Raw genomic sequence first — 17,346 nt, forward strand, 5'->3', positions numbered from 1 at the left:
GCTTAAGTTTCATTTTATGGGATATATAAGAGTGCTCAAGAAGTTTGTGTTTCTGGTGACTGCACTGCGAGAATTTTCCTAGTCCACCTAGAACTTGATTGCCCATTGTCTACCAATCAGCCGAGTGTTTTTTCTCGGGCTGTCTGCGCATTGAAAATTGACTCGCTTGTAATTAACAAAACAAGCAAACAAGCAACAAATGTTTATGGCACGTCGGCGGATGGGGGAAGCTCCGCAGTTGCCCCAGCAACACCAGCAATAACAACAGCTGTTGGGGGAGCTCACGCACTGGTTTTCAGCCGACGGACCGCAAAGCGCCGCGCGAGAGAGGCCCCAAATCACGGCCAGGTTGGGCGACTCACCAGCTTCGCTCGGTTAGTTAAGCGCGGTTTGCCAGTCGGTCGAGTCGATCTGATCTGTTGCTCGGGCGGCACGCGAATCCAAGTACCAGCCATGTCCAAGTACTCGAAGCTGGCCCGCGGGCTGTGCGACCTGCTGATCTGGGTGGCCCTCAGCGCGGCCAGTGTGCTGCTCCACAAGCTGGTGCGGCCCTTCCGGCGCGGCTTCTTCTGCGGCGACGAGTCCCTGAGCTACCCGTACCACGACCAGACCATCGGCCCCGAGCTGGTCATCGGCATCGTTCTGGGCGTGCCCACCGCCGTGATCGCCGTGGTGGAGCTGTTCAAGCAGCTCCCCGGCGGACCGCTGCGGGAGGCCGGCGGTGGCGGAGGCGGCAAGCGGGACGGCTGCCGGATGGCCCACCGGCTGGGCCACCTCTACCGTCAGGCCTTGTTCTACCTGTACGGCCTGGCCATGGTCACGTTCACCACGATGATCTCGAAGCTGTGCATCGGGCGCCTGCGGCCGCACTTCTACGCCGTGTGCCAGCCCATGCTGCCGGACGGGAGCAGCTGCCAGGACGGGCAGAACCTGGGCCGCTACATCGACAGCTTCACGTGCAGCAACGCCAACATGACCGACTTCCAGTTCAAGGAGCTCAACCAGTCCTTCCCCAGCGGCCACGCCAGCATGACCATGTACGCCATGCTCTACCTGGCCATCTACCTGCAGGCGGCGCTCAGCACCAGCGTGTCGAAGCTGCTGAAGCACCTGCTGCAGTTCCTCTTCGTGATGTTCGGCTGGTACGTCTCGCTGACGCGGATCACCGACTACTACCACCACTGGAGCGACGTCCTGGCGGGGGCGGCGATGGGCGTGGTCTTCGCCTGGCTCACCAGTGCCTACGTGGCCGACCTGTTTGCCGGCAGGCGCTGGCAGAAGTCGGGCTACTCGGCCAACACGTTGCGCAAGCCGCAGGTGTCGCCGAAGAGCTCCACGAAGTCGCAGGCGGGCGGATCCGCCGCAGGAGCAGCCCAGCCGCCCGCTCTGCCGGCCTACACCTTCGGAACGCTGCCCTACCTGGCGGCCCACCCGGCACAGGCGCAGGCGCAGTACGCCCAAACCTATCACAACTACGGCTACGTGCCCTGAGCTCACTGCCGGATTCCTGGCTTGGAGACCCACAAGCGCACACTCATTCACGAACAAAGTCTTGCACGGAATTCCTGACTGGTTGTCTGTATTCTAGCTAAATAAATATTCAAGTACGATACGAACACGCAGCTTGTTTCGGTCTGTAGAATGGGCAAAAACCTCGGTGGAATAGAAAGTGTTTCATCGATTGGCAGATGATGGCGAACTTCGTCTACTTTTGAAAGTTGTGGCATCCGAAGTTTTTGATCGGAGTTTTGGCTTACCTGCAAAGAGAAGAAGAACAGAGGGCTTGGGTTACAATGGATTCGGCGCATTCCGAAGGTGTTACAACAGATATATTCTAGGAGATAAAACATTTCAACTGCTATAAGTTTCTATTGAATATAGGTTGCAAACATTTACAGTTACTTGCTTTTGTCCAAAAGACACAACAAGTTAAGATCGCGCAAAAAACACCTGCAAGACCATGTCGAAACAAGATATTAATGGATTCCGGACTTGAAAATTACACTAAAAAAAATTTTAATATTGCCTTATATAGTTTGTTCCTGAAAACTAAATTAAAAGAAAAATAGAAATTGGTTTTTATTGTTTCAAGAATAACTTTATTTCTGAAGTATTCCATAAAAACAATATACAAATTAAGAATATTAAGAATTATTTATGCTTCTGACTAATTTTAATAATTTTGTTCTCGGTACTTGGAAAGACTTAAATAAAAATTAAAAATTAAAATCTCTTCTATTTTTGGAAAACTTGAAAAATTCAAGTTTTAACTTAAACCAAACTTAACAAATTTTATGATTCTTGGAATAAATTATCTAAGCCATGACATATTAAAGTATTCGATAAGCGAAAGAGACCCACGGACTGATCAGAAGGAAAAGCAAAACAAAGGTTTGTGAAACAAGTTTGTGTGGCAGTAACCTCCAACACGGCTGGACTGATGGAAATGCAAATGAGCCCTAACCAGGTCGAAAGAATCCGATAGCTTCGGTCCGCCCATTCTTCAGTCTGAAAATGTGCGGCAATCCGAACACGCGTCTGCTTTCGCGGCTAGTCATCGACTTCCTGATTCTTCTGGGGATCTATGGAGCGGCCCTGGTGGTGCTCCCCCAGCAGATGGCGACGGCCCAGCGGGGCTTCCACTGCAGCGATGCCAGCCTGAAGTATCCCTATCGCCAGCCCTGGCTGACCAAGGTCCACCTGACGATCGCGGTGGTGGCCCTGCCCGCGGCCTTCGTGCTCGTGGTGGAGATGCTCCGGGCCGCCGTGGTGCCCAGCTCCGCGGAGCTGAAGCAGCGCTTCGTCTTCGTGGGCGTCCGCATCCCCAGCTTCATTAGCGAGTGCTACAAAGCCGTGGGCGTGTACCTCTTCGGCCTGGGCCTGACCTTGCTGGCGATTCGGCTGACCAAGCACTCGACGGGCCGCCTGAGGCCCTACTTCCTCGACGTCTGCCAGCCGACGTGGGGCGAGGAGGGCGGCGAGGGCTGTTCCGGGCTGTCCGCGGAGAACTCCACCCTCTACCTCGAGGACTTCAGCTGCACCGAGTTCGCCGCCTCGCAGGACCTGCTCGCCCTGGTGCGGCACTCCTTCCCCAGCGGCTTCGTGTCCAGCTCATGCTACGCCATGGGCTTCCTGATCCTCTACGCCCAGGCCCGCCTCTTCGCCCCCTGGCTGCGATTGGTGCGGGCCACGCTGCAACTGGCCTGCGGCTCGCTGGCCCTAGTGGTCTGCTGGGAGCGCATCTCCACCTACCAGAACCACCTGACGGACGTGGCGGCGGGCGCGGCCCTCGGCTCTCTGATGGCCCTCTTCGCCACGGTCTCCGTGGCCCACTTGTTCGCGGAGGTGCGGGTGAAGCGCCGGCAGTGGCCGAGGAACGAGCAGATCTACGGCTACGCGGGGTACTACAGCAGAGCCACCTACGGCTACTGATCTGGGAGGGGTTGGCTTTGCTACATTTAGACACGCTAATAAAACGCTTTTAATTTATTAACGCAGTTGGTGGTTAGTTAATTGTAAAGGCAGGTTCCAGTATCGGGACTTTAATTGCTTAACGGCTTCTGTGTCGATTCTTGCTTATTGGATTTGATCCGGCTCCGATTCCGATACGATATTTTTATACCCTTGCAGAGGGTATTATAATTTTGGTCAAAAGTGTGCAACGCAGTGAAGGAGACATCTCCGACCCTATAAAGTATATATATTCTTGATCAGGATCACCTCCTGAGTTGATATAGCCATGTCCGTCTGTCTGTCCGTCTGTCCGTCTGTCTGTTTCTACGCAAACTAGTCTCTCAGTTTTAAAGCTATCGAGTTGAAACTTTGCACACAGCCTTCTTTCCTTTGCACGCAGTATATATGTCGGAACGGCCGGGATCGGCCGACTATATGCTATAGCTGCCATAGAACTGAACGTTCGGAACGGCCATAACTTCGGTGTTTTTAAGTTAGGAAATTGGGAATATTTATGAGTTTTAAATTTGGCCAATCAATCCGACCTACCAAATTTCATAAGGATCGACCGACTATATACTATAGCTGCCATATAACTGATTGATCGGAAATGCCATAACTTTGGTGTTTGTAAAGTTAGGAAGCTGGGATTTCCTATGGGTTTTATATTTGGCCAATCAATCCGACCTACCAAAGTTCATATGTATCGGCCGACTATATCTTATAGCTGCCATATAACTGAACGATTGGAAATGCTATAACTTTGGTGTTTTTAAAGTTAGGAAGTTGGGATTTTTTATGAGTATTAAGAATGCATCATATGAATAATTTTGGAGAATATAATTTACAGAGTATTCTGCAAGGGTATATCGACTTCGGCTCCGCCCGAAGTTAGCTTTCCTTTCTTGTTCATACTGAATGAGTTGGAAATGAAAACATTCGATTTGATTGTAGGAATATGCACATATGTAAAACCTTTAAAATCTGGGATATTATATACCCAAAACTATTCACGGCAAGGACCTGCCATGAACACATAGTTTGTCATATGCGTATAAGTTTTGTACTTTGTGTTTAGCTGATTAAAAATAAAGTGTAATTAAACATAAAATAAAGCTAACTTTGGCAAGCCGAAGTTTATATACCCTTGAAGCTGCTACACAAATGAAATATTCTATATTTTGATTCCGATTCTTAAAAACAATGAAACAAGGTCGATTCCCTGATCAATTTTTCGATTGTTAGTATGGTAGCTGTATGATAAAGTCATTAAATAAAAAAATTTCAGAAACTGTTAAGAATGATATATCTCGAAGTATACGGATATATGATAAGAAACAGCAAAGGTTTAATTTTTATTTGTATGACATAATCGGACGATCAATTCCGTTCCGTCTTTTGTACTACCTGTAACAGAATGACAACTTTTTGCAAAAGTTTACGTTGATGCTGATCCATAATATATATACTTTATAGGGTCGGAAATGTCTCCTTCACTGCCTTGCAAACTTTTGATTGAAATTATAATACCCTCTGCAAGGGTATAAGAATCATAAGTCCCTTTTAAGTCAGCTTGCTTACTCACACAAGTTGTCATCAAATTGGTCACTGATAAAAATTAACTTTTATTTATAAATAGATTTTGATGGTGCTTTAACACTTTAAGTCTATAATTAGAAAAATGCTGAAACAAGGCAATACAATTTATATTCCTTTTGAGATATAGTCGACTTATTAATCACATTTTACTCTGAAGACTTAAGTCGCAATACCGACAAAGCAAGAAGTAAGCCTGACAAACCCAATTGGGATCAGTACCAACAAAATTGATGCACAGTTAAAGTGTTTGACGGGGTTATACATCATTTGAATTTTGTAATAAGGCATTTTGTAGTCGGGGAATGCTTATGAATCAATATTCGGTTCAAAGCTTTCAAGCGTAACTGCCAAACCCCGATTATGGAACCCAATCCCGGGTTAGCCACGACCCGAACCATTGCTTACGATCCACATAACAAGTGGTTCGCGATCGCCACTTCCTGATAAGGCAGCTGACCACCGTCCACAGACGCTCTCGCACTACTTGGGCCCTCTCTCTCTCTCTCTCTCTCGCCAACAATCGCCGGTGCAAGAACAACTCCATAGGTTTGTTTACAAAGCCATCGTTGTCGTTTGTTTTCATCATTCAGTCGCGATCGCGAGGCGGCGCTTAAAAGTTTACGCGTCGGATTAAACAACAAACAAACGTTAAGCAAATACCAAACAGTATAAAAGGTGAATAATTACTTAATTACATGGCTGAGTACGTGATGGCCAGGAGGTAAACAGAATCGTGATGGCATTAAATCATAAGCCCATCGTAAAGAATCCATAAAAGTATGTAAATTGGCTTGGGGCTTCTGCCACCTGTTACACTTCGCAGGCTCAAAGTTCGCCGGTCACTTTAAAATACCAGCAGCACTAAACTAAATAGTGGCAAATAAGCGCCGGGAGTTCTGTTTTGAATGCAGTCCATATGTCCGCGATATTTGGGAACTGAGGGGAGGGGGCCGAGATACATACTCACAGAGGCAGGCCGCCTTAATTCAATCAAATGTCGCTTATTCATTCAATTAAAGGTCGCGCCATTTGACGTCCCACTATGAATGCGTCTGTGAATACAAATATCAAAGCGAGTGAGTGTGGCCGGAGCCAAGATGTGAGTGATTCGGAGGAGGGATGGTGGGGAGCCGAGCCCGCTTTGACTGCGTTCCGTTTTTTAACGTAATTGACAGTTAAACTTTGTGCACATGTTCGGCAGGATGTCATGCAGATCAGGAACTGGGAAGAGCAGGGGCCACAATGGGGGCCATTCTTGGAGGAGAGATTAGCGACAGCTCGAGTACGGCGCTCCGCCAAGCAGAGTTGCAAGTCTGCGGCCCCGATAGTGCAAATCTTGTGGAGACGCGACTATGCGACGGCTGGCTGCCCTAGAACAATAGCACGCCTCTCAATGAGTAACCTTTGAGTCACGCCAACAGCCCAGCTTGTTGACCCGCTACTATCGATGCGGTGGCTTATCAATGCGCAAAAACCGCTTGAGATATGAAGAAGACACCGGCCTAAATTGGGTAAACAGAGGAACCTAGTAATCACAAAAGCGCTGAATTGCAATGATTTGGCACTAAAGAAGCTTTCGCGCCTATCATGAGCACTGTAATTTATCTTATCAAAATGATCTTGAGCTTGTTTGAGCAGCTTCACTGAGAGAAATGGTTAGCGGCACATTGCAATGACATTCCTTTTTTTTTTAAATACATCATATTCGGTCGAGGCTCAGACCTCTATTAGTCCAATATCTTCGTCCGATAATTTTAATTAATTAATTTAATTTTAATTAATCTAAATCTTAATTTTTTATTTCAGTGTTCTCTGGAGTCTAATCTAGTAGAACCGCAACAACACTTTTTTCCCCGAAGTCGGCTAACCACTATACAAAAGGCCATAAACAAATTGCTCTGACGCAGAGAATTCCAAAATTATCTGAGAGCGGAGAGAGTTGGGGATCCAAAAACAATGTCAGTGGCGTCCCGCCTATCAAATGAGCGTTAAATTAAAAGAACGTTACCCAAGCGACGCCGGCTCAGTCAGACACTGACAACGAACCCGAAGCAACGAACGGGCGCGACGGGTAAAATCCAAACGAAACGAAAAGCTAATTACCAGCAAGCATAAAGGCCACTTGGAATATTAACTAATTAAAGCGACCCAGCCACGAAATGCGCGACGCCCCCGAAGATCAGTCCATAACCGTTTCCATCCCGGGCTCCGCCTCCGCCTGTGCCGTCCCCGACTCCACTGATGCGGAGTGCCGCAGGGCGGCTGACCGCCGGATGACCCAGCGCCTGCTCATGGAGCTCCTGGTGGTGGTGGTCCTGCTGATCCCCATCTGCGTGTACGAGTTCGCGGTGGATCCAGTGCGGCGCGGCTTCTTCTGCGACGACGAGAGCATCAGCTACCCGTTCCACGACAACACCGTAACGCCGGTGATGCTGGGCCTGATCGTGGGCCTGCTGCCGATCCTGGTCTTCGTGGTAGTGGAGTACGTGGCCCACCTGAGAGCCGGAGACATCTCCGCCACTGTGGACCTGCTGGGCTTGCGAGTGTCCACCTGGTTCGAGGAGCTGGCCCGCCAGACCTCCTTCTTCTGCTTCGGTCTGCTGCTCACCTTCGACGCCACCGAGGTGGGCAAGTACACCATCGGCCGCCTGAGGCCCCACTTCCTGGCCGTGTGCCAGCCGCAGCTGACGGATGGAACACTGTGCTCCGATGCGGCCAACCTGCACCGCTACGTGGAGAACTACGAGTGCGCCGGCGAGGGCTTCTCTATGGAGGACGTTCGCCAAGCACGCCTCAGCTTCCCCAGCGGCCACTCCAGCTTGGTCTTCTACGCAATGGTCTACGTGGCGCTCTACCTGCAGCGAAAGCTCTCCTGGCGAGGATCGAAGCTGAGCCGCCACTTTGTCCAGTTCGCGCTGGTGATGGTGGCCTGGTACACGGCCCTCAGCCGCGTGATGGACCACTGGCACCACTGGTCCGACGTGCTCTCCGGATCGCTCCTGGGCGTGGCAGGCGCGCTGATCACCGCCCGCTTCATAGCGAGGATGTTCGACGAGGGGGTGCACGGGATCGGCATCGTGACCGGAGGTCTGCGGAGGGAGAACACCGCGGCCACGCTGCAGGAGGAGGTGTGTCCCAGCACACCACCCCCCTACTCGGCGAACGGCAGCTTCAACGAGGATCAGTACTGCACGAAGGTCTAGAAGGTGCCAGACGCTCTTGGAGCCATGTAAATTCGAAACATTCCAAAGGTAGCAATAAAGTAAAGAAGAACAATCAGCCCGAGTTGAACCAGTAGTATCTACACCTCGTTATAGAGCATTAGGATTAGAAATCACCCATTTGAATAGTTCATTTAAGTCTGTATCTGCATTCCCATCTTACATGTAAGTCATCGTATTATTATTTGTGTATTTTAATTGGTACCAGTGAAATAAACCAGTAAACGGAATATAGATCATTCGCCCACTGTGTTGTTTTAATCTGATCCATTGTGTGTTTACTCGCTTATCTGTACTTCGTGTTATTTATTTGTCAAATTTCAATGTCAGCTCGATAATCACCCACGGGGAGTTTAAGCAAATAATGGGATCTCAATGGATTGTGCAAATTCAAGTTAAATACAAAAGCTTGAAATATTAAGTTTGATCCAATTTACCTATTTTATATTTTGGATATGTTCTAACCCTGGTCAAGTTTTTTGCCTAGATGAAAACAACTTTATATAAGTTACTATTCAGCCCTTTTCGTTCCAATTTTTATTCTACAATTAAAAAAAGTAATTTATAGGCGTTGTTCAATTAGCGTTGTCTTAAAAATAAATTATATCAGATACAAACAAGTAAGTAACTCATTTCCAAACAATACATGTTGTTTGCAGCTGTAGCTAAAATTTGTATATATGAGAAGTTGTTTTAAATATAAAAACCTTTTTTTTAAGTTTATATATTGTATTTTTTCTATCTTCCTTAAGAATAAATGTGAAGATATTGAATTTGAATCTACAAGTTTTCTACAAATTCGGATACTATTCGGTTGAAATAATTGTCAGGCAAACCCTCATGTGATTTTTTTCGGTGTATAATTTATATTTTTTTAGAATGTGCGTCTTTTGTCGGTTAAATTTTGTTTATATTTTTTAGGTTCAATAAAACTGTTTTCTTTTATGCTGCCCATTCTTTGCTAATTTTTACGAAAACTTTGAGCATTCACACATAGTTAGTTTTCCACACTGAGAGACAAAATTCAAGATCAACATTTTTTCTTTAAAGACCGTTTCTAAGACTTCTGCTCATCGTAAGAATGGTAAGCTTGCTTAAAGAATATCTCGTTCTTGACAAAGGCAATATTGCATTGCGGTCTGGCTTAATGGGAAGATTGGTTCCTTCTAAGAAATATTATGAATAACTGTTTTTTTTTTTAAATCAAGCAAATAAAGCGAAATTAGTTATTGTTAAACATTATGACGTCTTTTTAAATTATGAAAAATATTTTTAAATTAAGACTTATTTTTACTGATGAATCCAATACAATACAACTACAAATCTCGACTGTCTTTTGACACTATTTGGTCTTGATTACGAGACAATTTTTTTATTCAAAATTGTTTTTTCTTTGTGTTAGTAATATATTAAAAAAGTGATTTATATTAAACTTCCCGATTGCACATATTTTTGAATTACTCATACTGTCGCTAGTATTTTCGTGAACATCCGATGAGCAACATAATTTTAGGAAATGACCAACATATGATAATAATCATAAATGTGTTTTTTGTTCTATTTTACACAATATAATTGAAACAACTAATGAACAATTTTTTGAGTTTTAAAATAAAAAATGTCACGACAATCATTTTAAAGGGGCCACTTTTACTACTTTTAGATTTGGGGTGTTACTGTAATTTTTCGCTCAGTGTTGTCATACCTGGCTGCCTGGGCAAATGGAATTGGTCAAAATGTGTTTTGGCTGGCCATGATTCATCAACGTTGTGATGATTTGTGCTGCGTCACAGCCGCGCAGCAGTATAACCCAAGAATTTGTCTTCTCCCAAAACTCCTCTGCGATGATGATGATCGTGAGAAAGCGCCGCAGCTCTTGAGACTCTTCAATTGGTGAACCTAGCTCATGAATCAAGCGACGTTAATCTGATTTTGATGGACCCCTGACCCACCAATTAATGAAATTCGAAGAGAGCATCAAAGAGCGATGCGGCGAGCTTTCCAAGAGCTTTTTATGGATCTCTCGGGGCTGAGGTCTACGTCAGCATGAGATCTGGGATCCGCAGTAAATAGCAACTCGCGTGTTTTGCGGCAGTGGGTTTCAGGGCCAGACGAGCTTGGTAGTGATAATACCGCCAGCACGTGCTTGGCAACTGACTGATAACCTGCGGAACAACTAGTACACTTTGTTTTTCGACTCGGGATTTCCACCCAAGGAAAAACATTGCCAACGTCAGCTCGAGCCCCCTTTCGGCTGGGGTCTAATAATACAATCAGTGACAACAATTCGAATTGTTTATTAATAACTCGAGTCAAGCGGGCCTGAGCTCAGATTGCTGGGGCTGTTGTCCGACTTCGACCCGAGCCGCGAATCAGTGTCTAGCGAGCCGCCGAATCGATCGCACCTAATCCGAGTCGAGCATCTATAATGGGCAGCAGTCTTCGTTTCCGGCCACCCGTCTACCTCCTGGTAGATGTCGTCCTGCTGGGCTTTCTTCTCGTCGTGGTGGAGAACTTTCGCTTCATCTTTGGGCCACCCACGAGCCGCGGCTTCTTCTGCAACGACGAGTCCTTGATGTACCCATACCATGAGAACACCGTCAGCCCCACCCTACTCCACTGGCTGGGCCTGTACCTGCCGCTGATCAGCCTGTTCTTTCTGGAAAGCTTCTTAAGCTACGAAGGGGGCTTTGCCAGCTGGGGTAAGCTCTGGCCAGTGTACAACACGGTCCGCTGGTTCCTCTACGGCTACGTGTTCAGCGACCTGCTAAAGGGCATTGGTAAGCACACAATCGGACGACTGAGGCCCCACTTCCTCGCAGTGTGCAGACCTCACTTCGCAGACGGGACCAACTGCTCAGACGCGGCCAATCGAGGAGTGCTCAACTACCACTCGGACTACATCTGCCGGCCCGATCTCCCCCAAACCAGCGAGGACATGATCCGGGACCTAACCGTGTCCTTCCCCAGCGGACACTCCACCATGGCCTTCTACGGCCTGGTCTTCGTGGCGCTGCACCTGCGCCGTCGCCGCTGGCCTCTGCCGGGATCCCTGCTGGGCCCCGTGCTCCAGCTGGCCTGTGTTGCCGTGGCCTCTTTCGTGGCCCTCAGCCGGGTCATGGACTACAAGCACCACTGGTCGGATGTTGCGGCCGGCTCGCTGTTGGGTGTTGGCACCGCCTTTGCGGTTGTCCAGGCTGCCGCACTCAAGGAGCGGGAGAGGGAATGCCAGGAGGAGCAGGCTGGTGCGAAGCAGGAGGCTGCGGTGTTCGAGGGAGCCGCAGTTAAGGGTGTCCAGCAGATGCCGCATGATTTGTGTCTGGTTACGTGCCAGAGCTCTAATTAGTCGGGCTGGCGTTTTAGCTCTGGCACTGGTAGATTAAGGTCGACAATAAAGTTAGTGACAAGAGAATCACCTAGTCGAATCTGGGGCTGGGAGAAATCCGGATGGCGGTCGATCAATTAATGCGCATCTCGTGCCAAATCGGTGGAAACTGGAAACTTCAAGATCGCTCAAGCGGTTAAACGCCTGAGTTAGGTAACAAAACAACAGTGATTAGCTAAGCCATTACAATTGCAACAAACATTCTTTTTGCACCAATGCTTGCGGTTGTCTCAATTTCAATGCAATTTATAAACTTATTGACAATATTGTCCACAAGTACGTTCGTTTCTCGGCTGCTTTAGAATTATTATTTTATGCCTATATTTTTATGGAATGACTGGCATTTAATCATGGAGTCAGCAATGAAATGTCTTTAGCTACGCAATAACAAACAACTTGGAAGGTAGCTGAACATGTCCGGGGATTTTTTCGGCTTATTTAACAGGGGACGAAAATAGAATTCCTAAGAAACCAGATTGAAGCTCCCAGACATATTTTAAGAAGATAACAACTATCTCCGCCGTTTGGCGTATACAAAATAAAAATAAAATAGCTCAGCTCAAACGCAAATGATTGTCATTGTTGTTGCGTTGACAAGGCGCCACGAATTAGCGGCTCCTTCAGTTTCATTAGCAGCGATTCAAAAGACTTAACCCCAGTCAACAAGTTCGCCGCGAACGGTCGAACCGAAACGAGGTATAAATAAATTTCAGCAGCCAGCGCATAAATTGGGAAAAGGACCCAGCCCAATCTCCTCCGAATCTCCGACGGCGACGATGATGCGCAACACCTGGACCCGGCCCAATCCAATCCGAGGTCGGATTTGCGACCTGGCCCACTCCGCTCACCCACATCAGGTGGGACAAGGGCGTTTGGTCCGCAGCTTAATTGGCTCATTTATTTTAATGGCAAAGAAAATGCTGGGAAATTGTGGTTATTTTTTCCTCGCCCTCCGACTAATTCCGCCTTCTCGTTTCCTCTCCTTACCCAGCTTTTATTATGATTAATTATGGCTCGCATACACAGGGATACTGACCCAAAGCTCCACTTTCTTGCCAACTTTTGCAACTGTGTCAAGTTGTTGTTGTCGCTTTCCTTCTGCCTTTGTTGTTGTACGCCTCCAGATTCGAATGATAAATTTCTATGCAATTTATTTTAATCTGCAGCGACAGTTCCTGCCACACTAGCGCTTCCCTCACCGCTCACCCCTTACCCCGCACCAACACCATCGCCAGCTAGTTTTCATGCGTTAATTAAATGGAAAATATTTGCATACTAGGCAACAACACCGCAACGGGAACTTTAGCTGCAATCCAAAACAATGACCCACATACAGCATTAGCGAAAGTTTTGTTTTGTTTACCCGACAGGGGCGAAAAGGGGATGCCTGAAAACTTGGAACTTAAGTTCTTTGGGAGTTCATTAAACAGCGGTAACTGGAGGAAGTTTTCCCTGCGCCAGGCTAATTGCAAATGGTGAGGCCATCTGGAGGAGGTTACCCCAGACCTGTATCGGTTTAATCCCTCACCGACCTTTGTCATCAATCAAAGCCCTTGATCAGCTCGGACTTTCTATCAATCGCTGCAGCACATGAAATTTAAGAGCTCCGCTGTCGCCGAGTCTCTAATCACCGCCAGGTGTGATAATGCGGCCAGTCGGTGTCCGGGTTACGTCCAGTGCGGCAGTTTGTCACTCCGCATTATCTGCCCCGTCGCTTGCCACTCGTCCATCAGATGTCCATCGCTCGAGCTAGGGGGTTCCGTCGTACTCAGAACGAGAACTCCATTCTCGCACCGCCTGCTGCATTTTTGCATGGTTGTTTGCTCAACAAAATATCCCAAAGCATTTCGGGGATTTTCCACTCATCCTGCTGCTGCCGTTGTCGTTGCTGCAACATGCGCTTCATATTTCTGCGGTCGTCGTCCCGGACCTCTCCCTGGACCTGGCCAGCTTTTCCACTTGCTATTTGCCATCAGCAGTCATCAGTGCCCTTAGAACCCGTCCATCCGCCCAGCTCTGCTTCAATCGTTGGCTTCATGTGTGTAAAGACAATTTGATAATCGCAAAATGCAGCATAGTTTGAGTTAATGAAGCTTGTGTGCCATGTGTGCCACCTTCGGATGGCATCCCTTGGCAGTGCCAGCCAGACGACTCGTTCGTTGTCGTTGTAGTTGTAGTTGTAGTTGTAGTTGCAGTTGTCGTTGTTCGTTGGACAACAACCGGAGCGTTTTGCTTGCCAATTAGTAATTTGCTTGCTGCCCGGCTAGGGAACCGACCAGACTCGGTCGGTCTGTGCCTGACAACCTGAGGGAGTTTTAAAATACTCGAGGTGGGGACCGCAGGCAGGTATGACTTGACTGGATTGAAGGGCGAGACTAGCTCAAGCTCGTTTAAAGGCTGGCCAACTGGCGCTGCTTTAATCAATAAGTTACAGGAAGTTATCCTGTGAAAACTTAATAGAAACAATGATACTTTTCTACAAGTAACGGGCTTAAATTGGTGTACCTTTTAGCACCCCTTAGTTACATAGATATTTAGAAAACAATATATCTAACTAGCTATGTATTTATTTTCGCAAATACTATATATAGTTTTCAATTTGTTTCAATTAATTTAAGGGACATGCTCAGAGATGTTTGGCTGCTGTCAACTTACATCCAACTTGTACAACTTATCGTTCATCGAAGCTGATGTGACAAGGCGACAAACGGAGGGGGTCTGCAACATTGCAATTTGAATGGAAAACAGCAGGACTGTCAGGCAAGGCGGGAAAATAAACTGGTTCTTTTCGGCGTCACCTTTGTGCTCAGCTCGTTTCCGATTCGATGTCCTGTCGTAGAAATCACACGCAGCCTCGACACGTGACATCAAAGGACACTGGACCCGGGATGAGGGGGACGGGCGGTCGAATGGCGGCCATTTTGTCGCCGCCATCGTTATTAATGGGGCTGACACAGGACCAGGATCCGATCCTGGACTGCTGCGATGCTAACTTCCGTCGTGCTGGGATTTTTTCGCGGCCATTTCCCGGTCCGTGCTTTCTTTTTCGATGTCTCTGACAATTTTGACTGCTGTGCTGCACGGCGTCGGGATGTCCTGGTCATGGATGGGCCCTGGACAGCAGTCGGAACAGGTGTGGCCGTCAACTGGCAATCAACTTTCATTTAGCAGCATCATTTGTCACGCTTGTTTATTGCCCGGTTACGTGTTGGCCACACTTAATGGTTGTTATTGTCGCCGTCCGGCATCGCAAAAGCAGCATGGGGGGAGGGGGAGAAGCCGGATGCAGGACGTCACAAGACGGTGCGCATTGCATAGGTCCGGGATGTGCCATTGGAGACGGATCGATTTAAAATCAGAGCCAGCTGTCAGTGGGAGCTTTATGGAGCACCCCGTGCACACACACGCTTCCATTACCCCACCCACCCCTGAAGCACCCGCACACTGAGTCAGCTCATAACTAAAACATAACCCCAATTATGCCACAAGCTCCGATGCTGATTCATTGATGAGCTCCGGCAGAAGCCAAAAACGAAATGAAAACGCAGCCGTAGCTAATGCCGCGTTGATTATGAATATTTTAGGGTCCGGGTCTCGCACAGCCGCTGTGATCATCGCCATCCTCATCCTCATCCAATGGCAATGATGATGATGACGATTTGGGGGCAGGGGTGCTGCCTACGCGGGCAATAAATTTATATGCCGGGCCCTGCCTACTGGGCATATGAGAATTTACATTTTGGCAATTTCCAGCTGTCGAAGGCCTCCTCTGACCGCAGGGCCGATAGGAAATCTTCGGCGGGTCCGGAGCCGCGTCCGCAGCGGAGTGCATCGCGTAAATTCCGTTACGACGCTGCCGGCTCGTTTTGCCAGCAAATGCAATTTCCTAATTTCTCTCTGGGGAAATGGCCTAAGAACCTGGACGGGGCTGCTGACCACTCGGGCCGGGGTCGTCCGGCGCCTCCGTTCCCGGAGGTGGTTCGGGAGGTGTTCGCTTCCAAATTAATGACCCGACGCCGCAGACGATGAGCAGCACCAACAAAAAGGGGGAACGTGGCCGGAAAAAAGAAGAGGAGCGGCCGCAGACAAAGGCGCATAAATGCATAAAGTGAAGTCGGAAAATGGCTGCAATTGGAGAGGTCTCACTAGGGAAACCCTGCCACTTCACCCTGCTCACTGCTTATGCAAAGCAAATTGGTTTATGCATGAGCCGGCGGACAGACGAAACCGAACCAAACCATACGAAACGTAGCGAAAGGATGTAAGGAGCTTCACACTAAAACAGCCAAAGCCGTAGCTGATATGATGGAAACACGGCGGGAGGGGCAGCCGGAATGGGCCGGTTCGGGAGGTCCGGGCTAAGTAAATTGTTGGCTCAGCCCTTGATTAGCTTAGCCGAGTTCAGAAGGGGAGGTCAGCATGCACGGGATGCGGGGCTGGGGGAAGCTGTTGGCCGTAATGCATTTTGAAAACCACACGAGCGGAATTTATGTATGTGCATCCGTTCTAACGAAGGGTTCTGCCAGAAGGGCGCTGCATTAAAATTTCAATATGCAACTCCTGTTTTATGCCGCGTTAAAGCTAAGTGCTACGTTACCCCAGGACGGGGATAAAGTGGATGATGCGGTCTCCTTTCAGAACGAGGGCCTAGCGCTGGATTGCTTCCTATAAATCGCAAGCCCAGACAAAAATAAATGTTTTTAAAATGATTATTAAACGGTCATGATACGAGCCACGCTTCAATGGGTAATGACAACCACATATCGAATTTTCCCCTCCCCAATCCCTTTCAGCTGTTTGGAGCCAAAATCAATAAACGACCACAACGAAAATGTCGAAGGCTTAGAAGCCAAATTGGATTCAAAAGGGATCGAGGGATTGGGAAACGAGTACCAATCCTGTCCGGGTCTAAGTAAGCAAATAATAATAAAGGGCTGGAATAAAAGTAAAAGTAAAGCGCATATTGTTTTTGGCCCCCCCAGTGGGGATTAAGATCTGCACGACCATCGATGATGACATGACGGAGGAAAAAGCCAGCAAGGCATAAAGGCAAACGCCGTAAAATTTTATAGAATGGGCCGCGCTGCAATCGGCCAACGAAAGCGAAAGGGTGAACGCGTAATCATCACTTTTAACGGCGCAAAGGACGAACGGGAGAAAGGCGGCTGGACTCTGCTGGTCCGAAAATCGCGCGTATGACTTTTCAAATGAATGACAGCAATTAACGCAGTCAATGATGGCGCGGCCATTGTTTGCTCTCGCCTCGTCCTGCAGCTCCTGTTTGCCTTTTGGCCCGTTTGGCCGGCCATTAAAGGCCGCCAACGCTGTCAACAGGCCCTAACCCGATCCGCATGTTCGTCCGCGACTGCCTCCGTGTCTAGGCCTGCATTCACATTCCCGTCCAGTGCCGCCATGGTTATGACACATAAAAAGCAACTGGCCCAGACCACCGCCTGGGCCGAGTCTGTGCCAGGACAACAATGGCGACTCCGTTATCAGCCGCCCGGGCCTGGAAACCGGCTTTGGTTGTTGGCCGAAAGGCTCAGAGCTGAAAACAAACAAAATACGGAAGGCAGACCGAGGCCGAGGACCGAGGCCACTAAGTCGGTTATTTATATTACATCAGCGGGCTATCGGGGGGTTAGGCGATGCGTTTGTCGAGCATATTTTAGACGTTTTTATGTGCCC

The 17,346-nt window shown here is 48.1% G+C and overlaps 4 protein-coding genes across 6 annotated transcripts in view; all 4 read left to right on the forward strand.

Moving 5' to 3' along the window:
• LOC108054060 (putative phosphatidate phosphatase) overlaps window positions 1-8,512 on the forward strand; it is a 63,496-nt gene extending 54,984 nt beyond the window's left edge. The window contains exons 1-2 of one of the 3 annotated variants that reach the window (XM_017136809.2): window positions 5,650-5,727; window positions 6,859-8,512. In XM_017136809.2, coding sequence (XP_016992298.1) covers window positions 7,212-8,255 — 1,044 coding nt within the window. In that variant the 5' untranslated portion in view covers window positions 5,650-5,727; window positions 6,859-7,211 and the 3' untranslated portion in view covers window positions 8,256-8,512. Of the gene's footprint in view, window positions 1-5,649; window positions 5,728-6,858 lie in introns of those variants that run through there. The other 2 variants (XM_044458793.1, XM_044458794.1) reach the window with 2 other exon arrangements.
• LOC108039570 (putative phosphatidate phosphatase) lies at window positions 357-1,616 on the forward strand. Its single transcript, XM_017116617.2, has one exon. The coding sequence runs from the start codon at window positions 454-456 to the stop codon at window positions 1,489-1,491; it is 1,038 nt and encodes a 345-aa protein (XP_016972106.1). The 5' UTR covers window positions 357-453; the 3' UTR covers window positions 1,492-1,616.
• Window positions 2,366-3,591, forward strand: LOC108039571 (putative phosphatidate phosphatase). The gene has a single exon (XM_017116618.2). It carries the CDS (start codon window positions 2,515-2,517, stop codon window positions 3,430-3,432), a length of 918 nt encoding a protein of 305 aa, XP_016972107.1. The 5' UTR covers window positions 2,366-2,514; the 3' UTR covers window positions 3,433-3,591.
• A 2,085-nt stretch (window positions 8,513-10,597) lies between the features above and the next one.
• Window positions 10,598-11,685, forward strand: LOC108054054 (putative phosphatidate phosphatase). The gene has a single exon (XM_017136803.2). The coding sequence runs from the start codon at window positions 10,702-10,704 to the stop codon at window positions 11,617-11,619; it is 918 nt and encodes a 305-aa protein (XP_016992292.2). The 5' UTR covers window positions 10,598-10,701; the 3' UTR covers window positions 11,620-11,685.
• The last annotated feature ends 5,661 nt before the right edge of the window (window positions 11,686-17,346 follow it).

This window comes from Drosophila rhopaloa, unplaced genomic scaffold (assembly GCF_018152115.1).
Source record: "Drosophila rhopaloa isolate 14029-0021.01 unplaced genomic scaffold, ASM1815211v1 contig_171, whole genome shotgun sequence".
NCBI lineage: Eukaryota > Metazoa > Arthropoda > Insecta > Diptera > Drosophilidae > Drosophila > Drosophila rhopaloa.

Bases quoted from the DNA above. Each gene is read 5' to 3' on its own strand.
- LOC108054054 (XM_017136803.2), top strand. From the start codon at position 10,702: ATGGGCAGCAGTCTTCGTTTCCGGCCACCCGTCTACCTCCTGGTAGAT.
- LOC108039571 (XM_017116618.2), top strand. From the start codon at position 2,515: ATGTGCGGCAATCCGAACACGCGTCTGCTTTCGCGGCTAGTCATCGAC.
- LOC108039570 (XM_017116617.2), top strand. From the start codon at position 454: ATGTCCAAGTACTCGAAGCTGGCCCGCGGGCTGTGCGACCTGCTGATC.